General features: G+C 52.4%; 1 protein-coding gene across 3 annotated transcripts in view; it reads right to left on the bottom strand.

The window, feature by feature from the left end:
* The window catches only part of LAMA5 (laminin subunit alpha 5), a 162,587-nt gene that overhangs the window by 45,659 nt on the left and 91,194 nt on the right, over positions 1-25,734 (bottom strand). For 2 of the 3 annotated variants that reach the window (XM_034786599.1, XM_034786598.1), the window contains exons 11-28: positions 24,906-24,968; positions 22,606-22,746; positions 21,103-21,240; positions 20,058-20,192; positions 18,959-19,093; positions 15,166-15,303; positions 14,818-14,870; positions 14,466-14,565; positions 13,824-13,876; positions 11,595-11,700; positions 10,772-10,871; positions 10,158-10,314; positions 7,156-7,294; positions 2,884-3,026; positions 2,673-2,779; positions 1,569-1,722; positions 888-1,048; positions 19-127 (exon numbers count right to left, since the gene is read on the bottom strand). In XM_034786599.1, coding sequence (XP_034642490.1) covers positions 19-127; positions 888-1,048; positions 1,569-1,722; positions 2,673-2,779; positions 2,884-3,026; positions 7,156-7,294; positions 10,158-10,314; positions 10,772-10,871; positions 11,595-11,700; positions 13,824-13,876; positions 14,466-14,565; positions 14,818-14,870; positions 15,166-15,303; positions 18,959-19,093; positions 20,058-20,192; positions 21,103-21,240; positions 22,606-22,746; positions 24,906-24,968 — 2,132 coding nt within the window. Of the gene's footprint in view, positions 1-18; positions 128-887; positions 1,049-1,568; positions 1,723-2,672; positions 2,780-2,883; positions 3,027-6,751; positions 6,882-7,155; positions 7,295-10,157; positions 10,315-10,771; positions 10,872-11,594; positions 11,701-13,823; positions 13,877-14,465; positions 14,566-14,817; positions 14,871-15,165; positions 15,304-18,958; positions 19,094-20,057; positions 20,193-21,102; positions 21,241-22,605; positions 22,747-24,905; positions 24,969-25,734 lie in introns of all 3 variants that reach the window. The other variant, XM_034786600.1, reaches the window with a different exon arrangement.

The following is a 25,734-nucleotide window of genomic DNA, read 5'->3' as shown; positions in this document are numbered from 1 at the left end:
TTTGTAGTGAGGGCTTACCAGGAAGAAGTGGGCTTGATCCGCTGTGAACCGAAGGGTTCCCTCTGTGGTAAGTTCAAAAGCTGCCAAGCGATTCTGTGAATCTAAGACCATCCCACGGCAAAGGAAACTGCGAGACAAAAACAGAACTCAAGGACGGCCCCGGGCACAGCCATAATTCATTTCTTGTCTTGCCAGATATACATTCTTGAAGATATTTATATAGAGCCGAGGTACGTCTCTGAATGCCCGCTCAGGATAGTCACAAGAAGTGCATTTCCTAAGGATATCCCAAGCCTTTGTTTCCTACTGCTAAGGTCACAGTTTGAAGTCAAACATGAGAACAGCTCCCAGACAAGGCACTCAGTCTGTGGGTTACGTAAATATTGCCTAGTGCTTGGAGCAGGCGACTCAGGTACAGGATTCATCTTCTATTTTCAGCCGCGCTCTCTCACTGGGATTCCGTCAAGTCACTTAGGCCCAGATTTTCAGAACTGGGAATGCATGTGAGATAAGCAAGCATCAAATTTGCAAGTGCACTGGCCCTAGCTGCAGTAAGCACACATAAAAGAGGCTCTGAAGGTCTGGGCTTGCCTGCATCCCACTTTCCCCACTATCGAATGGGAGCGACAACGTGCCTACCCTTCCAGGGGGGTTGCAAGATTCAAGCTGGCACCAAGATCCCATGGTGGGTACTGCACTAACATATGTGCCCAGATACAATATTCTCATTCTGAGGCACAAGGCCGAACGGGTTATTAGTGCAACCAAGTAGGAAGCAACTGAACAGAGATGCTTGTCCCCTCACTGTGCAATGCAGGAGAGGGGCGTCACTGTATTCGCTCCAGCTAACCCTTTGCGCCGCCTCTTGTTCAGATCTGGCTTCATACCTGTAGTCACATGTGTGGAAGGTGAGTGACCCCTGCTGGGTGGCTAACTGCAGGGAGCTCATCGCTACGCTGGCCCTCTGCACTGCATCCTTGTTGGCGTACTCCACCAGCAGCACGTATCTCCCAGGCTGGGGAACAGTGAGCCGCAGCTGGACCTCCACCTGGGTGGGAAATGAAAATATGACAAAGAGACACACTGCATCTCACCTCCCCTTACTGCACACACAGGTTACCAGTGCTATGTACCAGCTTTCCTCTTCGTGACCCAAGACACTCCATGGACTGAAATGATGCATTGCGACAGCTCTCAGTGGGTGCATACCACCTCCCATATAGCCTCCCGCTGGGGCTACATCAGTGAGATTCTTAGGTGCACAGGCTTCGACGTATTACTGTATGGACAGGCTAAGGAGGCAGTGGGCCATGTTTTAAAATCCCAGCACGAGCATATTTCTCTCCCCCCCCCCACCATTTACACACTCAGGGCAGAGTTTGCAGGGGTGACTACATGGGTGAGCAGCACCCAAACACACACTTGATGAGCTGCAGGGGGAACAGAGTGGGTGTGGGCGAGTTTCTGGAATAGCCGTCCCAGGATATTTAAAGTACAAGGTCTCTCAAGGGGACAGCTGGCACCTTTGGCCTCACAGGGCTGAAGGGTGAAATAAATGAGCTACTCACGTCACTGCCGCGGCACAGCGCCATCTGCGGGTGTGATGGGGTGATGGGCACCGTGGGACAGGGCCTGGGTAAGCTGTTGTCCAGCCGGCAGACCATGTCTCCTCCAGACGCAGAGGGGAAGCTGTCCACAGACAGGTACTTGTACAAGAGGCAGCTAGAAGTGTTAGGAAAGAATTGGTGAAGTTCTGTGGTTAGTGTTGTCTTGTCCAGCCCAGGTCCCGGTGAGCAAAGCAAGGTCTCCGCTGCTCATGATGGAGCAAGAGTGTGTGTTTCACTGGCCATGGCAGTGAAAATCCCCCTCTCCTCTCCTCTCCTCCCCATGTCCCCACGCTGTGCTGTTCAAGTACCTCAGATCTCTCTGGGAGGGCCCACGTCTCGGGGAAGACCGGGAAATCAGTCTCCATAGCCCATTCAGCCCTGGCTGGTGGTCTCCACAGAGAGGCCATGGGGGAAGGTGGTGTATGAGATATGGACACCTGCCCATTAGGCATGGAAGAGGCTGGCAGTTTATTCCATGTTGGCCAGCGACCGCTGCTTATTACTAACAACGTTCTGGGGCCATCGACCAAGGCGGGCGGGGAACGGGGCAGCGCCCCCAGTACTAACCCTTTGAGCCGTCCAATGACCTAGGCATCCCTCCCACCAGTGCAACGCCCGCTCCAAAATCCTATGGTGTCCCCAGTGAGATTGGGTGGGGCCGTGTCATTAGGAAGAGGAAGCCATTCAGCCTCGAACTTTACTGCCCCTGTTTGTTATGTTCCATTGTCACGGTCAAAACCTCTCCTCACACCCCCCAAAGCCCTGCAGACTCTTGCGAACACAGCACTCCTCCACTGGCCTGAATGGCAGGCGAGAGGCACCACAGGGGTCCTGGGGTAGTTAGCTGCTGTGGCTGACTTCTTCCAAGAGCCCCTGCCCCCATTCGCCCAGGCTTCCCTGGTGAAGGGAGATCCCTGGTGCCTCCCCCACAGCGTGCAGCTGCTGACTAAATGGGAATGCAGCCCTGCACAGAAGGGGGCAGTCTACAGGTTCATTAATACCAGAGAGCTGGGAAGACCCCAAATGACACAGATCACAGACAAAGAGAGGAATGGATTTCCTTACTTCTGACTGGCTCGTTCAGGGGCTGGGCTGTAGGTACACGCTTCTGTGACCTTCAGCTGCAGTATGGGCGCTTCATAGTACGAACTGGGGAGCAAAACCAGATAGTCCTGGAACAGGGGTGGAGAAGAAGGGGGACAAGTTGAGTGTGACTCTGTTCCTCGGGAAATTGCCAGAGCTTTCCTTGGGGGAAGGAGAAGGGGAAGGGCCTTACCAGCAGTATGCCCTCTGCCTCAACGATCAGCGACCACACGCTGGGGTTCAGCACAAAGGGCTCCCCGAAGCTGTTCTGAGGGACGGTGACAAAAGCCGGTTCGGTGCTGGGAGCGAAGATGATCTGCTTGGTCTGCTCAGTACCTGGGGCGGGAAGGACAAGAGACTGTTAGAGGGCACAAGCTCAGGGCGGCTCTGAGAAGATACCGCACAACAGGCAGCAAGCACGGAGGATACAAGCAGGGAAGTGACTCTGTAAACGTGGCTCGGGGGGTGAGGGGGAGCCTGGTTTAGTCTCTCGAGCAGCGTCCACTGCGGATGCGCCGAGGTCCCACATCAGACAATGACAGAAATACCCCCCAAGCAGGGTCTGCTCAGTGAAAAAAATCACTGACTGCCCCACTGTTATTGCTCATCTGTAGCTCTCATCCAACGCTGAATAGCCCATACCCAACAGCACCCCAGCTAGAACTTATTTACTATGAAATTACTTGAAGACAAGTGACAAGAATCGATCAGATACACTATACACAACAGAGAACATCTTGCTGCAAACTCGGAGACCCTCCTGCCTGTCCGCACCAACCACAGCAACAGACAGTCTGCAGCTGGAGCTTAGAGGGCAACTTAATGCAACAGCCTTCACCTGGATTTCAGGCCCCATCCTTCTCCCACTGAAACTTGTTGGCTAAACTGACGCTCAGTTGACATTTTAAATCAATTAACTTGGAGTGTGATCACAGCACGGCACCTAGCGTCAGAATGGCCACTGGCTAGTTTACAGGTTCAGGGGTTTTGTAAACACATGAAATGAGCAGATGAGCTGAGGCAGGAGGCTGCGAATTTCACACGTGCGTTCCTCTGACTGTCTTTGTGTGGTACATTTACACCACGGCACGCAGCAGGGGCGAGCGAGGGTAGGGCGAAGGAGCATGCTACTACTTGGACTGTTTAGCCACATCCAGTACGTGGACAGCACAATTAGCTAAGATTGGACCCTAGATTCCTGAACCATACATTCGGAGCTGTCAGGGAGCGAAAGGGTTAAATGCTTGCCACACAGAACGCTGCAAGGGACTAACTTGCTTGTAGGCCCCTCGTCTTAACATTGGCAGCCCCTTCCACACAGGATGAGGAGGGCACGATGTTTTGGAGACTACATGGCTTAGCAAAGGGGCTGCTGTGCTGGCTCCACTCATCGGTCCACCAGGCTGGGAATATGCCTCCTGCACTAGCAAATACTTGAAGCTTCCAAGGAAGGGAAAGAAGCCACAGCATTATACAGCAAGCCAGCTGTAATCCTTCCTGACCTATGCTGTGATCAGATTACGCCCGGCAGCATGTGAGTGGATGACCCTTCTCTTAACTTTCCTGGGTAGAAATGTAACTGGGCGTATCCAGCCACTTGGCTTTCTTTGTTTAAAGCAACATCTGGGCACGTCAGGCCCTGTATATATCCTCCGGCTGCTCACTTCACAAGGTAAAGCAACAGTTTCTTCTGTGTCAGCCCAGCAGCTCCAGATAAATAACAATATTTTCCTATTCAATGGCACCTTTCATCCCAGGATCTCAGACCATTACATCGACAGTAGAGAATTAAGGAACCTCCTCCCTCTCCGGGAGCATTATATGTACAGATTGTAAAACTGAGATACAGAGGTCAAGTGATTTGTTCCGGGTCATAATGCAAGTCAGTGGCAGGGAACACCAGTTTTGGACCTCCCAGCCTTGTTTTTTTAACCATTAGACTGGGAATCCTCATGATGGTACCAAACAGGACAGCACCAGCCATCCCCAACCTAGCTCCTTGAAACAGAACTCAGCGGACGACGAATGAGTAGAGGCTGACTGTAGCTCACGTTGAGGGTTGCTTTGCAAAGCTGGGTTTGGCAGCATGAGAGCAGATGGGAAGACATGCCAGGGCGGGCGCAGTGCCATTCTCTTGCAGGGTCTCTGTGAGAGCTGCCACACTGGGCTAGTTCTCCTGAGGAAGAAATTGCTGCGGCTGGCTTTGAAACTTGCTGGCTTCCTTGGGACAGATTGTCGAAGGGGCCTCCCACTCTCTACAGGGACTGCAATTTTCTACGTACTTGCCAACTCAAGAACTTCCCTGCAGAGATCGATTAGCCAACCTGGGTCAGCAAATGCACGTCGCACATGGACATTGGCGTTCCCGCGTATGAAAAAAACCTGCAGATGCAATTTTGCCAGAAAAACGTGGCATCAAGGGGTTGCAGAGACTGGCTCTTCAGAAAAGTGAACGCAAAAGGTGGATGCGAACAAAGGCTGGAGCAGAATTTTACTGCTCCTCTTCCTCACTGGGCTGAGCGCTTGCCATGCTGCAGAAACCAGATGTCACTTCGCCATCCTGGCATGGGTAGGGCGGGCGGGGAAAGATACGCCTGACTCAGTTCCAAGTCATTCCTTATGGAAAACCAACCTATAGGGTTTAATAGGGGCCATGCCAATAAGGTTCTATAGGAATCACTTAAAAAGCCTACAGAATTTAATAGAAAGGGACAATTTTTTTATAGGGTTTATTGAACCCTCCTATAAAAAGCAGTCCTTGTCCATGCAGTCCTATGGGACAGTTCCAGAAGGGACACAATCAGTCGCTGGCAGCCTGGAATCCCTTGGTGGCAGTGCTGCATGTGGGTCTGACAGTGGATTTCAAACTCCAAGCTTGGGAGTGCCGGGGGGCCAGAGGCAATGCCCAGCAGAGTCTCCTGCTGTCACCGACAGCCAGAGCTAGCAGCCCCTCCGAGGCACTTGCCAAATCACCCTGCCTGAGGGAGAGGAGCCACCCCGTAAATCGTGCGTTGTGGGGAAGGGAGAGCAGCAGAGGGGCTCAGAGAGAGGGCGGCTCTGGGGAAGCAAAGAGCTCCAGGAGGATTGGCGCTCGGGTCAGGCATGGCAATGCTCAGTCCTGGGCATGAGCTGCCAGAAAAGAGCAAGCCAATGACTGGCACGAACCCCCGTTCCTATCTCCTGGCCTAGCTGAGAGGAGTCATTAGCAGTAGGCCGTGTGCACGTGCCTGTGCCTGGGTAAAGCCCTTTTATCCTCTTCCACACAAAAACCAAAACCATCTGTCCCAGTGTGCTCTTGCCTACACGTTGCTGATTCCTGGGTCTCCGTGCCTTTCACGCTGTCTTTGCTGGCTCTTCCTTTCCCCGCCTGCACAGGCTGGGTTATCAGAGTCTGTGCAGCCAGCTTAGAGCAACTGCCAAAATGCAATGGGGCACCCTGTTAACCGCCTGCCAGGCCAAGCCGCCTGGCACTTCCCAAAGGCCAAAAGCCAGGCTCTTCCGCCATGTCCTTATCAATCAGGAAGGGGGGTCTGGTCTCCTGCTACTGCCTCTGGCTTTAAAATACAAGGCGACGTGCTCTGATGGTAGAAGGCGGCTGCAGGGAGCACACGGACAGGCGAAGCGCATCCCCCTCCTGCATGTCCCGCCACTTCATTCACCAATTGGCAGTGAAAGATGGGACCTGAAAAATGAAGGCTGGGTCCGGATGCTGACGTTTGGATCTGGTTCCACCTGCGTGGCCCATCTTGGACGTGTAGCTACTCCTCTCGGGCTCTGCAAGGGCCTTCCGGGCCATCCTGTCCCTTCGGGGGCACCAGGCAGGGAAGCCTCATCTAAACGTTATGCCGCCTCCTCCAACACCGGCCGAGTTGACAAGCGCGCTCCCCTTGGGGCCGTGGCTCGCTGCGGCGCTGGCTTGTTAAATGGGGGAGTCTCAGTCCAGCCTCCAGCTCTGGAGGGCAGAAGTTCCAGAGTAAAGCCGTACAGAGATGTCCGCAGGAGACTGCGGGGGGGAAGGGAGGAAGCGGCAGTGGCACAGGGGAGCAGCGTGGGACCCTTACCTCTCCTTCGTGGCTGATAAGCTGTAATTTTGCCATACACAGTGGCACCTCCTGAATTAATATACCTCAGGATGACATGGAATAGATAGAGCTCTGCCTCCTTCACGTCTACCGTGATTCTGACTTTATTCTGCAAAAAGCAAAAGCACATTGGGCACACATCACTGTGGGGCCGGCGCTGGGCCCATCACCCATCCTGTGGGAGAGCGGTACCTGCCTGCCTGCCTACCTGCCTCTCTCTCTAGTCCCCCTCCCCTCTGCATGACACAGGGGAGCAGCTGCCAACGCGCCAAGGGCTGGCACGCTGGAGGAGCTCAGAAGGTCCCAACGGGCGGTGTTTCGGAGGGGTGGTTTGCAGAAAGCGGGGATGTTTTGGTTAGTCTAAGACTGAGAAATGCACTTACAGTTGCCACAAACATTAAACTTTCCTTCCTCAAGGACCGAGACCCTCCCTTCCACATTGGCCGGCCCCCGGTTGACGTAGCGGAAGACGATGCGGAACAGGTCAGGGGAGGTCACATTGAGAGTCACCACTACCTTGGGCTGGTGGGAGACAGAAAGGGGAGAGAAGCAGAGCAACACCTTACATCACCTCCACCGCCAATAGCCACCAGCCCCAGCGCAGCAGCTCGGGGGACTGCTCCCGAAGCACCATGCCACAGCGCAGGAGGAGTCAAGCAGCCACGCCACCTAACAGCGTGAAAAGGGCAGCAGGAGAAGGCATTGCACGCGTGCTACCAAGTGCACTTGACAAACATCCACCTATCCTCCTCCCTCTCCATGGGTGGGTGGGCGGGAGAGGTGAGGCAGGGGGCATGCACCGGGAGAGCCGCTCCGCTATCTGACAACACCTACAAGACACTCTCACACACTCGCGTTTAGGTTGCTCGGCCACAACGTTTAACTGGAGAGCGTTCCAAGTGGTCGGATTTAGAATGAAAGCTAGCTAGCATGGATGGGTGCTGTTTGGTGGAGGGGTTATTTGGGGGGGACATATTCTAAGCTAGGGAAAGAGGTTACTTTAACAAAAGGCTTGACTCCATTATTAACGTAACATGGGTTTGGTGCTTTGTACTACAGTCAGCCCATGGGCGGCTCCAAGGCCATCTGTCTCTGTGCTCATGGGTTCACCACCCAAATGTCCGCAGAGGGGCTGCAAATTGAAATCACGTGGTTTTCTCTGATACTTGAAATGCTAACAACTAGCAATGCCAACTGAGGACACCCCCGAGAGATGTGTCCACTTATTCAAGAACTGCCACGTGGCCTTGATTCAGAAAAGCATCCCTATCTAGGAAAGCACTTAAGCATGCGCTTAACATGAAGCACCTGCTAAAGTCCTATTGACTCTCATGGGATCTAAGCACATGCTTAAGTGCTTTCCTGTGCCAGGGACCAAGTGGAGGTTTGCCAAGCAAACCCTCCCATGGGCATGATCAACTGGCTGCGATAAAGGAGGGCCGCTCCCTTGAGAAAAGATACTGGCAAGAGACGTTAAAGACTAAGTTCTAGGGTGAAAACTCCAAGGTCACAGCCTGAGCTTCTTGCTCGAGGACACATTGGAATGACCTCGCACGGAAAAGGGGCCTGCCGACACAAAAGCGACACACCTGCCCGACATTCAACACCCAATGGAGTCTCTAATGCAGCCAGTGGATACCAAACAAAACCAGCAGCCAAGTGAACAACTTACTTAACAGTCTCTGGTTGCTCGGCCTGGGATTTTCAAAAGGAACCTGGAGGAGTTAGGCGTCCAGCTCCCACCAGAATTTAGTGGAAATCTGGTGCTTAACTCCCTTCAGCCCCTTTGAAAACGCAGCCTAGCCTAGCAACGAGGCAAAGCAAAGAATATTCTAGCTGTAGGTGGAGAGAGCAAGGGTCAGGATAAAGAACCTGCTACACAGGACAACCCTGTATGGCTGCTATATAACCCCCCTCGCCCTCCGACACACACTCAACGTTCTGATAGGGGCCGTGCAGAAGCAAGGTTCACAGAGGGAAAAGTTGGAGGGAGCCATGTGAGTGGATGTTACAGCCTCGCCCCCATGTAGAAAATCATCTATACTCAGCAACAGTCCAGGCAAAGCAGCCACAAAGGGTATAAGCTGCGTGTAGTAACGGGGGAGACGTGGGTTTCTCTTTGGGGTCGGGGAGAGGGGGTTACATAGAGTGTGGCAGGAAAGAGAAGAGCAGGTGAAGGGGCCCCAAGGAAACCTGCAGACACTGTATAGAGAAAGCCCCGTAAGCGGCTTCCCACTAACTGGATTAGGATACATAGATCATACAGCCAGGAGGGACCACTGTGATCCTCTAGGCCAGGGGTCTCAAACTCAATTTACCTTAGGACCAGTGCCAGTCCTCAAATTCTCCCCGCAGGCCAATGATGTCACTCATGCTGCCAAGAACCCACACACCCCCCGCCCAAAGTCCACCCCCCACCTGCCTATGGCTCTGGGAGGGAGTTTGGGTGAGGAAGGAGGTCTGGGGTAGGAGATTGGGGTGCAGGCTCTGGCAGGGAGTTTGGGTGGGGGAGGGGGTCCGGGGTGCGGGCTGGGGTTTGGGGGCGGGGGGGGGTGTGTGGGAAGGGGGAGAGGGTGCAGGCTCTGGGATGGAGTTTGGGTGCAGGCTCTGGGCTGGGGCAGGGGATGGGGGTGCAGGAGGAGGGGGTAGGGCTGCAGGCTCTGGGAGGGAGTTTGGGGACTGGGAGGGTGTGGGAAGCGGATGCAGGCTCTGGGAGGGAGTTAGGGGGCGGGAGAGGGTGTGTGAGGAGGGGGAGGGAAGTGCAGGCTGTGGGGGGGGGAGCGGGGGTGTGTCGCGTACCTGGGGCGCGACGGCGGGGCGGGCTGGGGGGCCTCCACGCGCTGCTGCCCCCAGGCACCACCCCCGCAGCTTCCCATTGGCCGCAGGGATGCTCGGGGTGGAGGCAGCGTGTGGAGGCACAGCCCCGCCCCGGGGCCGCAGGGAGGGGCCGGCAGACACTGCTCAGCTCTGCTGCGCTGCCCGGGCCCCAGGCCATTGTAAATCGCCTGAGAGGGAGGGGGAACATCCAGGGACGGCAGGTGGGGCCAAGGGAGAGACCCAGCCGCACTGGGGAGGTTCGCGGGCCACAGATGGCCTGCGGGCCGGGAGTTTGAGACCCCTGTTCTAGGTTGACCTCCTGAGCAGGGCTTCCTGAATTAGGATCTCTCCTCTCAGTAGTCTATTCTGTCCCTAATGCTACAGGAAATATCTGTACAAACAGACTATATTTACACTGCACTGTTTGTTTTGGCCACCACATGACCTTGGGTTTAGAGCAGCTCTTTGGGTTAAAATAAGACACGCGTCTACAACGCATCGAATGGTTAGCCTTCTGTGTCCTCTCCTGGTAGGGAGCACAGGCTGGGGCCAGTCCCGTAAATCATACCTGAATGGGAGACATCTGAGCGTAACCTTTCCAGCTGAAATTCTCAAACTCCAGGGGGTTGTAGCCAAAGCGAACAGCCCGGCCATCTAGCGTGGTGCCCTCTTCCAACTCAAATTTCAGGTGGTGGAGGTCAGGGAAATAATGGTCCCTCGCAGGCCTGGGGAAGAGAGTCAATAGATAGAATTACAAGCCTGGTTTCCACAGTCCGGGGAACTCACTTCATGCTACTCCTATGATTGCTGGCTTCTCGGGGGCCCTCCAGGATACAACCAAATGGGATGGTGTCTGCAGCTGTTAGCTCCATATCAACACTGCATGGGACTCCCTCTTCCCAATAATGGGGAGAAAAACTGGAGCGGAGTTAACTTCTTTCCAGCTGTTTAGGGAGGGAAGGGGCTGGAGAGGAGGGTCCCCAACAAGGGGCCAACACGCTGGGGTGTAGGTATGCGGTAGTGGTTGCGGAGGCAAGGGATGGGAGGCACGCAGCCTCCAGCGTTCTCAGGCCATGGCCCGCTAGCTGGGGCGCGGGGGGAGAGTGTGCTGGAGAAGTCTCCAGCTAAAGGAACAAGGAGCGAACGCGCCAAGCAGCTCTGTAGCGGCAGCTGGCCTCTTACAGGGTGCATGTTGGGCCTTGCGTGTTCTGCCTGCAGTGACAGGCTCCGGTCCTCGCCTCGCACGTCGGCCCGATGGACCCACCAACGTCGCACCGGCAGCCTGTGGACAGGAAGCACGTGTTTACATTCCACTGATATTAACGAGCTCCGAATAGCACTAATCAAAGCTGCGCACCGAAGGGAGGAGCCGCCGAGGGCTCTATTTTTATTCTGTTGTATCCGTTTTCATGTTGGCTTGGACCCCGCTTGGATTAGCTTCTCTTCCATCGCAGCGCTGATCTATTTCCAGACTGCTGATGGCTGCTGAGAACAACGTAGGCCTGCAAATCCTCTCAGTGAACCCTCTGAGCTCCGACCAGGCCTCTGAACCCAAACCCCTTCCGCAGCCCTGCTCACTGCCTATCTCCCAGCACCGCCACCCCTGTAGCGCACCACTGAGGGGGAGAGCATTGTGCAGGGCGACAGGCAGCTGCAGCCTCTGTTGCTTCGCCCCTCACCACCAGCATTAATGTGCACACAGGGAAACAGAAGTACAAGCTTGTAAGGCAAGAAGTAAACTCCAGGCATCCACCCTCACCTGGTTCCCCTCCCATCCTTAGAGGGAGAGGAGTGAACCATCTGATTGACTCCGGGGACGTACAGTGAGTCTAAATCAGGTGCTCAATTCTATCACATCTGGTAGAAGAGCCCAACCCTCTGTTCTCATCCACTTTGCTTTCCAGGCCTCAGTACTCTTGTCCCACAGAACCCAGACAGGCAGCTCCGTGCTCCAGGCCACCAGCTGGCAGATCTAGCACCTCATGAAAGAGAGAAGGGTACCCACCTTGGCAGCCAAAGTAATTTGCATGGTCCAGGTTGAAGTATCCGTCCTTACACGTGGAGCACAACTGGCCGCAGATGCTGGGTTTGCAGAAACACTGCCCATTGCCCTAGGAGACAGCCAGGTCAGTCAGCGCCCCATGGGCGTGGCTCTGCCCCTCCTCAACACTCAGTACAACCAAACCAGCATTTGAGAGAGGAAGGATGGTGCAGTGATCAGGGCAAAGGCCTGGCACTCTGGAGACCCAGGTTCAATCCCCAACTCTGTCAGAGCTTCCCTAGGCAAGTGTGTGACTCAGCTCCCCCCTGCACACTGAGTTAACAGCACTACCCTACCTCACAGGGTGTTGTGAGGAGAAAACCAGTAACGACTACAGGGCGCTTAGACACTAACACAATGGGGTGGGTCCAGGTCCACGAGGAGGGCTCATAAGCACTCCTGTAATGCAGCCAATAAATAATGCTGTCATGGGGCCAGATCAATACCTACGGTTACACTATTTAACAGCATGGTGAATGTACAAGACGGGACTGCCCTTACAAACCAGCTAAAACCTTGTCATAATCTGCCCATTGCCACACAATGGAGAGTGAAGCCATTTTACCTAGGGCAGGCAGGCACTGCGCGAGCTCCCTTGGGGAGATAATTTGGCTTTGCCTCACGGAGGGGTGTCTGTGCTGTTACAGCTACACCATTGTAACTGCACTGCCCTGGTGTGAATGGGGGTGGGGCCAGAGCAAATCACAATTTACACCGGGGTTTGCACAAGTATATCTGTCTCGGTGCAACACCACCACTGGCTGTAATCCCCACTCTTGACAAGACTTTAGTGATGATCCCTTAACAAAAGCTCCTGTGGAACATTCCTTGGGATGGAGAATGGGAAAACACAGTCTTCATCGAGCCCATGGGCAGCAGGATGTGGCTGATACCCACCATATTATTCAGAGGCCTTTACTTTTCCCCAACCCCACAGATGTTACAAAGACCGTGATGGCTACTGAGAAGAATGCACGCCTGCCACCCTTGCCAAACAACTCTGCAGCCTCCCTCCAAGGCTTCTGCCAAAGACTTTCCAGCTAGCCTGGGCTCTGAGAGGATTACTACATAGTAAGGTTGCAAATTCTGTGGGGTACCGTCTTTTTGTTGTACAGCCCCTAGCACAATAGGGCCCTGGTCCTTAGGTGCTACTACAATACACACATCATAATATGATTCTTCCGTTTCTCGTAGGCCAAAGCACAAACGCTAAATGAGTTATGTCTTCTTTCTTATGTCTTCTTTCCTCAATCCTGATGTAGGCTCTAAACCAGACGTGGGCAAACTACGGCCCGCGGGACCATCCTGCCCGGTCCCTGAGCTCCCGGCCAGGGAGGCTAGCCCCCGGTCCCGTCTTCCCCCCCCACCCCCCGCAAGCTGTCCCCCATCCCCCGCAGCCTCACCTCACCGTGCCGTGGGGGCGCGCTGGGCAGGAGAGCAGGGAGGGAGGCTCACTCGCAGCCTCCGGGGAACAGGCAGGCAGTGTGGGGGGGAGAATCGATAGGGGCAGGGAATCCTGGGAGGGAGCAGTCAGGGGACAAGGAGCAGGGGGGATTGGATAGGGGGTGGGGTCCCAGGGGCCTGTCAGGGGGCGGGGGTCTGGATAGTGGGCGGGGCAGTCAGGGGACAGGGAGCAGGAGGGGTTGGATAGGAGGTGGGTCCTGGGGGGGGGGGGGCAGTTGGGGGATAAGGAGCAGGGGGGGTTGGGATTCCAGGGGGGCAGTTAGGGACAAGAAGCAGGGGGGTTGGACGGGTCGGGGTTCTAAGGGGGGCAATCAGGGGGTGGGAAGTGGGAGGGGAAGGGGCCAGGCTGTTTGGGGAGGCACAGCTTTCCCTACCTGGCCCACCATACAGTTTTGGAACCCCAATGTGGCCCTCAGGCCAAAAGGTTTGCCCACCCCTGCTCTAAACCCAGGTCCTCAGGCAAGTCCAGGCTGCGGCGTCACATCAACAGGATGGAGAAGATCAAGGGGGTCCATGTGGATAAATGATCTCTAGTTTCAGCTTGACAAAGGGCACCCAGAACTCACTGGAGCAACCTCTGAGCAGACAGCGTCAGGACAGGAGAGTGGTTCTGCGGGAGCCGGGTATGGAGAGCTCCAACTATTACACACATGAAGGGCTTTTCCTAACTCTAAAGGGAGCAGGGGGGCGGGGATCTAATTCTACGGGGAACTTTGGGAGTGATCTTACTTGCTGACACACTGCAACTCCACTGATGGTGCCCTTGGTATCACACTGGCAGCCTGAAGAGAGCAGAAGAGCACGAGTGAGGAAATCAATCCAGCCATCGAAAGACTATTCAAAACTCTCAGATTGACACCGACGTTCCTTGCAGCAGAGGAAACCACACATGATAGAAGCCAAGGGGATGGAGAGAGGAAATAAACCAGCTCTTGGCTTCTGCGATGGCGGGAAACTAACCAAAGTAGCACAGACTCACTAAGGGCTGGAATTTCAGCCAGCCTCACGCTTGCCCTGGATGTTGCACACTGATGTTTGCACGTGCACATTCCCATTTTACACACGTAAAACCTGTATTTGTGTAAAGTCTGAGTTTGGTCCTGGCAGAGCTGGCAAAACAAATCCTTGGATCCATTCATTCCTTTGAAAAGGGTCCCTGGTCTGGCCCGTCCCCCCTTCTAAGTGTGGAGGACAAAATCAGTCCCGTCACTTGGGATGCTAACGCTTCGTGCCATAACTGAAGGTGGAAACGATGGGAATGGAGAAAAGGGAATCACATCTACTCAAATGGAGATGACCTAGGTTTGGCCCTTAAACCTCTAGAGGAACAGACTGCCCCCAAAAGACTCCTCTTATATGCAAGTTCCTTACTCGTGCATCCATACGGGTTATCTGGAGTCAGGTTCCAGTACAGCGGTTTGCACCTGTCACAAGCTGGACCTTCGACATATGCCCGACATGCACAGGATCCCTGAAAAAACGGGGGGATGAAAACAAGGATTAGGCGAGAATGCCAGGGGCTTGAGCAGCATCACAGAACCTGCAGCTAAGGGAACAGATGAGGTCTCCTGCTCTACAGAGCGGGAAGCTGCCGTTCTCTGCATTGCACTTGGAGCAGGTCCTGCGACACAGTAGGAAATTCTGAGAAGAAAAACAAATGAGGTTTGCAGAAAAGGAAACCCAAAACAGCCCCAAGAGATTGAGGGGCACACGAAGTACTCACCGGGGACAGGGAAGGGTCTGCAGTTGCTAACCCTGCTGGGTTACAGGAGCCCACTGCAAGGAAAAGCACAGCTTGAAGCAGGTTTAAAACAGACCCCTTAAAGCTTTGAGTCACCCTGTGTGTATACTCCGAGAAACTTTTCATGGAGGAGATTGGGGGGCGGTTGTATTTAAGCTTTCGCTGGGTTGATGACTGGTCTGTGTATTTATTAGTGTGTTTTTAAAAACAGGGCTTTTGAGTGTTGGCCGGTAGGTGCAGCTGGGTTCGAGGGTGTAGAGGGAAGCCCTAAACGAACGTGCTGTACCAAGTCATGCAGGAGGAGGAGAAGGAGGAGGACGACAATGCTACCTTCGCAATGTGGAAATCCATATGCCCCTGGCATGCAGGTGTCACAGCGCAGTCCAGCCACTTTGGGGCGACAGCTGCATTGTCCAGTTTCCTGATCACATGTGCCGTGGAGAGAGCCCTCTGTGGAGCACTGGCAAGCTGCAGGTGAACAGGGAAAGGTGGGCAGTCAGGCTGAGAGCTGTAAGGTGACTCACGGCCCAGATTACAATAAAAGGATTTGTTTTAAACAACACAAAGCAGGAACTGAGTTCTTTAAAGACCCCCACCATGCTTGGTGCATTTCAGCTAGAGGTCTCAAAGTGAGGATAAGAGAACACAGCTTCCCACTGAGTCAGCAGCAGCAGCAGGAACTGAACTCGGGACTAGTAATCTGAGAGCATGAGGAAATACCGCCAAAGCCAGACTGACCCCTGTTAGCGCAAAGGCGGTAAGTGACTTATATGCTGTCCATAGAACTGCTCAGAAAATGTTCCTTCCCCTCTCCTCCCCCAATAACATGCTTACCCAATTTTTTTCCTTTTTAAATAATTTGTCAAAATTTCCCAATTTCCACTGAAAAATAAATAAAAATACCCCCTCCCACCCTCAAAAAAACTGGATCAGGAAATGCCACCATAGTGCCTCCTTGAAACTGTAGTTCTGACTGCCTCAAGCTACCAGTCTCACCTCTATGGGCTGGGCTCCACAGCTAGACTACATTTCCCATGATTCACCAGTCTCCCCCCCCCCCCCTTGCTGAGCCACCATGGTGCATCCTGGGAGATGTAGTCCAGCTGGGAACCTGGCCCATAGAAGAAAAACAGGAGCACTAAGCCACCCCCTCTGCCTGACTCTCTCTGTAGCCAAACCAGCCAATTAATAAGCCTCTACAGACATGAGGTATAAAGTTTAATTACCACAAATGTTTTACTTCAGCAGACGCACGCTTCTCACATTCTATGTTTGACCATTAAAACCAAAAGCACACAGGCTACTGAGAACAACAAAAGCCACGTAGTTTATCACATACATGGTGAGGGCCAATTACACCCAATATCTGAGAGCAGCATTCAGTTGCCAAGGCCTGGGGCCATGAGCTCTCAAATAGCACCCGCAGAAGAACATGGCACACCGGGATGGGCCAGCGTGTAGTAATGAGCTAGTAGCACGGATGCAAGAATATTTGCCGATTTAGAACAAAAGCTCCTGGAAAAGAGCTGGGAAATGGTTGTGCTGCTTCCTGCCAGGACCTAGGACTGGACGACGGCGGATGGATCATTTCACAATTGCTTGAGAGGGGACAAACAGGACAATGGCATCTGCCACCAGCCACTGTGGGAAGACAGGATCCTGGGCTAGATGGACCATTGGTCTGACCCAGTACGGCCGTTCTTACACTCCTGGACAACCTGCTTCTCTCTAACGCACATCGAAATCTCACTGCCCTTTCAACCTAAAAGTCACCCAGCAGACGTGCAGCCCTCAACTAGCCTGGTCCCAGACAGATTCAGCCCTCTCTCTTCCAATCACTGCTCACATGCTTGTGGATGTATTTCTAATAAGTGTGCAAATGTCCGGCACCTAACTGGCCTCCTCCAACAGCAAAACATTCTTAGTACTGGAAAAACAAGGGAGGATTTTAAAGCTCTGGCTTCCTGCCCTCTCTCGGTTCCTCTATTTTTTAAATCCCGTTTGCACTTCACCTATTTCTTTAGATGAAAAAACAAGCGGCTGCTGCACCCGGGAGACACAATTTGATCCAAGCCTCCAGCCTCTTCAAAGGCATAGTGCCGGCATCACTTTTTGCTGTGAATGCTAAGCCAGCTGGCCGCTACCCAGGCTTCTACATTCAGCAGCGTGCAAAAGGCGCGATGCTGCTGTTCTGTTGCTTCAGGGAAATTGTATCACAGAACATTTTTTAATGAGCGGTAAATTCTTGCTGGGAGGCACAAGTGTACATCTGGCTTTCCAGTCTGACTGGGGCCGAGAGGGAGATTCTGCCCAGGGCATGACGGGGATTGTTAATAATACACACTGCACTGCAGCCACCTGCACTGATGCAGGGGCGTGATTCACATGAGTAGCACCGCCCTATGCGCTTGATCCAAAGCCCTTTGAAGTCAATGGGAAGACTCCAGTTGGCTTTGGAGGGGGCCCCACGCAAGCAGCCCCACTGAAAATCAGGGTTGGAGGGGGGAGTTACGTGAAATTAACAGGCCCGATTCTGATTTAATTCTCACCCCTCTTCCACGACTGTAGCCCCGCTGGCTTCAGCAGACTTCCTGCGGATTTAGGCTGGTGTCACGGAGCCGAGTGAGATACACACAGTAAGGGGCTACTCACTGTGAGTACAGGCAGCAGCACTGGACTTTCTGGGTACATCTACACTGCAATAAAAAGCCCACGGGACTGCCTCAGAGCCCAGGTCAGCTGACTCAGGAGGGTTAAAAATTGCAGGGTAGACATTCAGACTCTGACCGTCTACACTGCAATTTTACAGCCGCAGCCCAAGTCGGAGTCAGCTGACCCAGGCTAGCCACGGCCATGCCATGGGTCTTTTATCGCAGTGTAGACGTACTCACAGGGGGCATTCTGATCCTGGCAGAGGATCTAGCCGAGTGATGTCACAGCTGGGAATCCAGAGAGCAGGGTGTTACTGGGAGGTGTGCATTTAAAACTTGCTGCAACTGAACCTTTTGGCTAAGGGATAAAAACAAGTATTAACATTTTGCAGATGGGCCTTCAAAGCAATTAAAAAGAAGATCTTCATCGCATTTTATAAACCCTTTACAAGCCGGCCGTTTCCTGGCCTGTCTGAAGCTGGCGAGGGGTTCAGTACAATTCCCAGGGAGGCCTGTTTCCCCTCAACTGGGCTGGTGGGTTCTCAGTTTTCCAGCATTCATTGTCAGCAGCTAAGAACAGCTTTGATGCGCTAGAGCCATGAGAACGATCAGACTAGCTCTGTCAGAATGGCCCTGCGTTTTGATTCTGATGGGGTTTGCACCCTGGAGTTTTGCTCAGGGAACTCAGCCGAAATGGTGGCTTTACCTCAAAATCATGCAAAACCTCTGAGCTTTACACAGCTTCCACTTGAGGCCAGAAATCCCCCCTCCACACCTGAAACCTGGCCCAGGTGGAGTGATATGTATTTGCGAATCCCACCTTAAATCTTTGGGTTTGAGCGAAATCTGAACATACAGTTTGGCGTTTCATTCTGAAAGCACGGCACAGCTCAAAACATGGTACTTTAATAAGCTACTTGACTAGGGATGGCCAAACACCGGAACAAACTGGAATAATTCAGTGTGCATTCTCCTTCAGTCTGTGCTGGTTTTGGGGGGGAATAGGGCTCTAATTCTGGATTTTGGTATGTCCCATGGAAATTCAGCTCCTGAATTGTACTTTGCAGGTCCGTTTGTAAAACACTCCATGTATCTGGGGGCTGGGACACCAGAATGGGCAGACCTGGGCCCCTGTAATTACCAATTACCAATGAACTCTATGGGACAGACTCCATGGCCTTTGCATTAGCATTAGCGATTGACACAACCTGCAAGAGAAAACGCTTTCCTGGGATAATGTCTTTATTCCAACAGGGGAAGAAGAGTAAGTAACAAAAACGGACTCCTCCTGTAATAAAGACCCAGTCTGAATTCTAGTATAAAGCTGGGCCCTGGGGAGAGGAGAGAACGGGGTGAGGTAAAGGCAAAGCAATGCAAAGCAAGTAACAGCGTGTATCAGTCCTGTCTGGAACACACTGCTCCTACTCTGCAAGACCGTAAGCAAAATCTTCCATGTGAAGGGAGTTACTCACGTGTGCAGCTGGGGTACCCATAGAAGCCTGGTGCACACTGGCTACAGGTGTGCCCGGCGTAGTTAGAATGGCACCGGCACTGACCAGCTGGGCTACAGTTGTTATCCACCGAGCCCCGGGGATCACAGGAGCAAGCTGCAAAAGAAGGGTGCACGAATAAAAAGAGAAGTTTGAGAAGGGGGACGAGCGAGCACAGAGACAAATAATCAGACCCAAGTCTTTTCATCTCTTTGCATCACTAGTTGTGTCAATCCAGCCCAGATTTGTAGCAACCCAATTCCCACTGGATGGCTATTCAGTGATCCAGCTGAACTGAGTGACAGTTCTCAGCTGACAAATCCCCACTTCACAAACACGCACAAAATTCACTGCAGTTTGCATGTATTTGGCCCCGTTTGCCAGCATCTACGGTGGGACCTGGAGGCTGACCACCCACAGAAGTGGTCCTTTTGGAACAGAGTCGGAGATTGACAGATGGTGCAGGGAAAGAGTTTAAAACTTGTACTAGCGCTATCTGTGCGGACGCGTCGTTCAGTTCCAAGGGATCTCTTCGGGACTGTTCCCCAGAACTAAATTCCCTTTTAAAAAAACATCACAGTACCATGGGATATTTCTCCCTGAAGTCTTGGCCAAACCAGGAAAAAAGTCTCCAAGATTTTACAGCCCATTCAAAGCTCACCAACAGGAAAAAGTTCAGGAGGTTAATGTGTAAATACAAAAACATATGCTGGAAAACATCATCAGAACGGGAGTTCCATCAAGAAAGACTGACAATGACAGCTTTGTGTTCCAAACGCTGACATCATTAATGATGTCCAGATCTAATCTGCACTATTTATAATGTAAATCAAGGGGGTTTGGGCCAAGATTTTAAAAGTGACTAGTCATTCTGGGTGCCCAATTTACAGCATCTCAAAAGGGTCGTGACTTTCAGAGGATGGGAGCTCAGCACTTCCTGTAAGTCAGGTCCCACTAAGGGGTCTCAAGTCGAGTACCCAAAAACCGAGGCACTCAAAATCACTAGTTCTTTGTCATCTGCTGACACTCAATCCCATCTGCATCTCCTCCCAGCCCCCACAAGCCACTGTTTCCACCATACCTTGGCAACGAGGGTAGGAATGATATCCCATGCTGCACTGATCACAGCGAGGCCCATCAAACTCAGGCCTACAGAAACATCTCCCGCCTGAGTCACAGCCTCCTGGCAGCGTCCCCACAGCACTGCACCCGCACACTGCAAAGCAGAGAAAAGCCAGTGGGGAAGGGGTCCGGAGCTACGTCACCCAGAGCACGGGGCAAAGCTTAAGGTACAACGGGGAGGAAATGTTTAAGCCAGAGTGAGAACGTTGGCACTAAGTGCCCAAGATGAGTGTCGGTGCTTGAATTCCGAGTGTTTGCATCCCTCCACTAGCTCCCTTTTCGCCATCACATCAAACAAACAGTTTCACTTCACTTTCAAGGCCCTTCATGCCTATCCCCACCCTACCTACCCTCTCGCACAGCCTAGTGAGATGTCAACTCTCACCTCCCAGTTGGCCCCTGATGTATCCATTGCCCATTTGTTACATTTTCACCCAGCTGCCCAAGCCATGCAAGGTGCTCAACGAACTGCCGCACAACTAATACATTTTCCTTCTTCAAAACCTTCCTGAAAACTCTCCTGTGCTGCGATACCTATGCGGGTTAGGCCGCTGGTGGGCTGAGATGACTGCCTATCACGCTGAGTAATACTGCCTCAATTTCCTTGTTCTCCCCCGTTTGTCTGTATCCACTTACTGGTCCTGTCATATACCTAGACTGTAAGCTCCTCAGGGCAGGGACTGTTTTTTTTTTTGTTCTGCGTCTGCACAGTGCCTAGCACAACAGGGTCCCGGGCTATGACTGGGCTCCTAGGTGCTCTGAGAATACAAACAATAACTAACAGTAAGTGACTAGACAGAAGTGATTTGCTCTCAGGAGGCTGTGAAGGGGCGGGAGGGGGGTCCTGCAATTGCAGTCACGTATAATGTGCTTTCTGCCACAACACAAATAAGTAATACTAAGTCCAGAGGGTAAACATCCCCCTCTCTCCTCAGCAGGGAATCCCACCCCCACCCCCAACCCACACACACACACACATCTGAGAAGGAAGAGGAGTTACGCACATTGGCAGAGAGGGTAGTTGAAGTAGCCGGGTGCACACTGGTTACACGAATACCCTTCGAATCCAGTTCGGCACAGGCACTGGCCGGTCTCACTGTCACAGGTGCCATCGTACTGGCCAGAGCCTGAACACTGGCATGCTGGAAAACAACAACGGGCCCCCCGTGAACTGCTAGTCCCTGCGGCACTGGGGGAATCAGGAGGCACCTTTGCGGTTTCACAGCCCTGGCTAATCCCAACACAGCACCAGGCCTCTTATTAGAGGCTACTCAGATTCAAACTCTTTGGGCTAGCAAGCCAAGATTTCATGAGACAAATGCAGATTTTGGGGGGTGCAGGGGAATGTTTGTATTCTGGGCACTTTGCTGGGTGGGGGGCGGAGGTCAAGGATTGGGGGGGGGGGTGTTTCACGGGAGGGCAGTGAAGCCATGGAGCCAAAGCTCTGTTTTATTAGAATCTGTAGCTGAAACGCCTGTCTGTTCCCCGAAGGCCGAGGAGGAGTTCTGCAGGATGGCTGGTGGGCACGGCACTGCAATAAGCCCCCAGATTCACCATCCTTGGGCTTAAAGCTCTCGGCCCCTTTATGAATCAGCAAGAAGCGTCTCCTCACTGCAGTGAAAGGAAGCCCAGGTCTTTAGCTACTTTTCCTCCCCAGCCTGCCTGTGCTCCCTCAGGCGTCCTGCCTCCTCATTAACAGCCCATCAGCCTGGGCAGAAGCAGAAAGGTCAGGGATGGGGGAGCATGTGGAAGGACCCCCATGGAGCTGGAAGAGGCTGGCAATAGGTGGTTGGAGGATGGAAAGAAAAGGCTCCCGAGTTACAGGGGAGGGGAGAGATCAAGGTGCTTTCTCAGAGGCTCAGAGATGAGGGAGCCCTGTGCAGGCTGAACCCAAGTCCTGGATACCGGCCTGCCGGATGAGCAGGGCTGCCCTTGGGGCTGCATTCGACTCATCTCCGAAGATGGGGCCGGAATCATAAAAGTCTCATCTGTGCGAGAATTACAACTAAAAGGCTCCGCTCCCCACCAGGATTTCAGTCCTGGGAGCTCACTAGGTGTCGACTCCACAGGCCTTTGCTAACAAGTGTTAAACCCCAATGCCTCTCAGGATGCAGGAGAAGAAGATATAAAATAAACTGACATTTGAACGGGGGAGGATGAGGGAGGAATGTAACCCAAAGTGATCCCTAATCTATACAGCAGTTGAAGAAACCATGTGGGAATGGTCGTAACGCACTGTACTGCCGGAGCATCAGAGCCCACTGTTGAACTGATGGGGAATTCCTGCGGAGTTCCCCAGCAAGGCCAAGGGAATCCAGCTGGGTCAGAGCTGTTCCAGCAAATCTCAGCAAAAGTCATGGGAATGTGTTACTTGAAGCAGGACGGAGGAATTCTCCTTTCCCAGCAGGGAGAGGGGCGTGTGCTTCTAGCAGCGCAGTTCAGAACAGCCGCCAGAGGCGTTTGCAAGAACATCAAGAAAACCGGCATGATAGGCCCCGGTCACTCACGCTGGCAGCCGGGTCCGTAGTGCCCAGGTGCACATTGATCGCACTGAGCTCCCTGGAAGTTGGGTTTGCACACACACATTCCCCTTTGCGAGTCTTTGCGGCAGGCATTCCCTTCCGTCCCGGCGGCATTGCAATCGCAGTCTGCAAAGAGGACGACAGGAACAACAGAAGGCACTTAACAAATCTCCACCAGCTGATAGTCTGGGCCGGTGGGCAAAGCACAGGAAGCCAGAAACTCCTAGATTCAAACCCCAGTTCTGCCAGTGACTCTCATTGCCCAAATTACATCAGCCACGCCATCAGGGGCTAGTTCACCTGCACATCTACCAATGTGATTTATGCCATCATGTGCCAGCAATGCCCCTCTGCCATGTACCCTGGCCAAACCGGACAGTCTCTACGCAAAAGAATAAATGGACACAAATCTGACATCAGGAATCATAACATTCAAAAACCAGTAGGAGAACACTTCAACCTCCCTGGTCACTCAGTAACAGACTTAAAGGTGGCAATTTTGCAACAGAAAAGCTTCAAAAACAGACTCCAATGAGAAACTGCTGAACTGGAATTAATTTGCAAACTAGATACCATTAACTTGGGCTTGAATAGAGACTGGGAGTGGCTGGGTCATTACACAAATTGAATCTATTTCCCCATGTTAAGTATCCTCAACCTTCTTGTCAACTGTCTGAAATGGGCCATCTTGATTATCACTACAAAAGTTTTTTTTCTCCTGCTGATAATAGCTCATCTTAATTAATTAGCCTCTTAGAGTTGGTATAGCAACTTCCACCTTTTCATGTTCTCTGTATGTATATATAGACCTCTACCCCGATATAACGCTGTCCTCGGGAGCCAAAAAATCTTACCGCGTTATAGATGAAACCGCGTTATATCGAACTTGCTTTGATCCACCAGAGTGCGCAGCCCTGCCCCCACCCCCCGCCCCGAGCACTGCTTTACTGCGTTATATCCGAATTCGTGTTATATCAGGTCGCGTTATATTGGGGTAGAGGTGTATCTTCTTACTATATATTCCATTGTATGCATCTGAAGAAGTGGGCTGTAGCCCACGAAAGCTTATGCTCTAATAAATTTGTTAGTCTCTAAGGTGCCACAAGTACTCCTGTTGTTTCTGTGGATACAGACTAACACAGCTGCTACTCTGAAACCTAAACCTTCAGATAATCAAGGCAGCTGCTCCATCAGGTTTCAATGGCTGGCTCACAGCAGCATCCCCCCAGTTATACGGTGTACTCTGCTAACCCCGAGGCTGAACAGCACTTCAGAGTTCCACAGAGCTGGGATGCACGAGAGCGCTAACCCAGCAGAGCTCAGTCTCCTGGTACCTTGGTCTCCCTAGTCCAGCAAAAGGGGGTGGGCAAGAGAAGAGACGAGGAGAGGGAGGCAGAAGTGGGGAAGGGGGGGGAAGGGGTGGGAACCAGAGGGAAAGAGAGATTCCAGCTCAGCAAAGAAAAACCTGCCTGGAAAACAGAGATTAAAATATCAGAGGGAAGAAAAAGGTTATCTGGAGTAAACGTGAAACAATGGAGAAGTCTGTGGGAAAAGCAGAGAGTCCCAAAAAGACGGGGGAGATGAGTCATGAGCTTGAGGGGTTAGAATTCTACCAGAGAGAGGCTGGAGGGAGAGGAAGGGAAAGGATCAAGTGCAGATGCAAGAGAGACAGCGAGTGATTTTACAAAGTTTGCTGCCAAGCATTAAACTACCGTGGTCGCATTCAGACTAGAGGCACATGCCCCACAAGGCAGATTTGCAGCAGTGGAAGGTGTTGGCACAGAGGGTTTAGAAGCTCCCCTGATGCCTAGGAAAATTAGTACACGCAGATGTAGGAAAGGGATGGTCTTGTGGCTAAGGCATGAGGTGCACCGGGCTCAGTTTCCAGCCCTGCCACAGATTCCCTGTGACCTTGGACAGGTCCCGCAATCATAGATTTTAAGGCCAGAGTGGACCATTATGACCGTCTGATCTGACCTCCTGCATAACACGGCCCAAAGAACTTCCCCCAGAGACTCTTGCATGAAGCCCAAAACCACTCTGTGCCTCTATTCCCCCACCTGTAAGACAGGAATCATATTATTTCCCTTCTCCCTCCCTTTGCCGTGCCAATTGCAACTGTAAACTCTCTGAGCCAACACGACTCTTCGGGACCTACCAGAGAGGGACCCTGGTTTCAGCTGGGGCCTATGTGTTACAATGATAACGAACACTAATAATAATAATTATAAATTGCAGTATATGGAATGAACTCAAACAGAGATAAGGAAAACTGCAGGGCTTACTTATTATCTGTGCAGCCGGAAGCACCTGTTCTCCAGTATCATTGTGAGAGAAAGTTGGAACAGCTGTGGGGGAAAAGAACGATTGCAAACATTACTTCTGTGCTCAGTTCGAGCCCCACACTGGGACTGGCCCAAAACCGAAGCGACTTAAAAACAAATCATCAACACGTGATCAACATTCCTTCTGGATCCCGAAACGTCACCTTCTTCCCAACTTGAAGAATGAGGGCTGGAGATCCAGGATTTAGCCCAAGGACTCCACTGCCCACTAATCCCCAGCTTCCCTGCCAAAGCAAGGTGTGGGTTGGTCTGCAATTTCAGGTGCCGCTGATATGAGAACAATGTGCTGCTTGCTGACAACAGCACAGCGAGAGAGGGGTGATGCCCACGCACTGTCTGCAAAGTTGGCAGCTCTAATTTTAGGCTTCCTGGCAGCCTCTTTGCACAAACAGGGTTTCAATCCTTCTTGTTTCTGACGAACCAGGAGCCGAGGAGTTTTAGTTCCCACACGTTTCAGAGTAACAGCCGTGTTAGTCTGTATCCGCAAAAAGAAGAACAGGAGTACTTGTGGCACCTTAGAGACTAACAAATTTATTAGAGCATAAGCTTTCGTGGACTACAGCCCACTTCTTCGGATGCATATAGAATGGAACATATATTGAGGAGATATATATACACACATACAGAGAGCATAAACAGGTGGGAGTTGTCTTACCAACTCTGAGAGGCCAATTAATTAAGAGAAAAAAAACTTTTGAAGTGATAATCAAGCTAGCCCAGTACAGACAGTTTGATAATAAGTGTGAGAGTACTTACAAGGGGAGATAGA

The sequence above is a fragment of the Trachemys scripta genome, chromosome 12 (genome assembly GCF_013100865.1).
Source record: "Trachemys scripta elegans isolate TJP31775 chromosome 12, CAS_Tse_1.0, whole genome shotgun sequence".
NCBI classification, from domain to species: Eukaryota; Metazoa; Chordata; order Testudines; family Emydidae; genus Trachemys; species Trachemys scripta.
The sequence above is the reverse complement of the archived record's forward strand: the minus strand, read 5'-3'. Positions and strand labels throughout refer to the sequence as shown.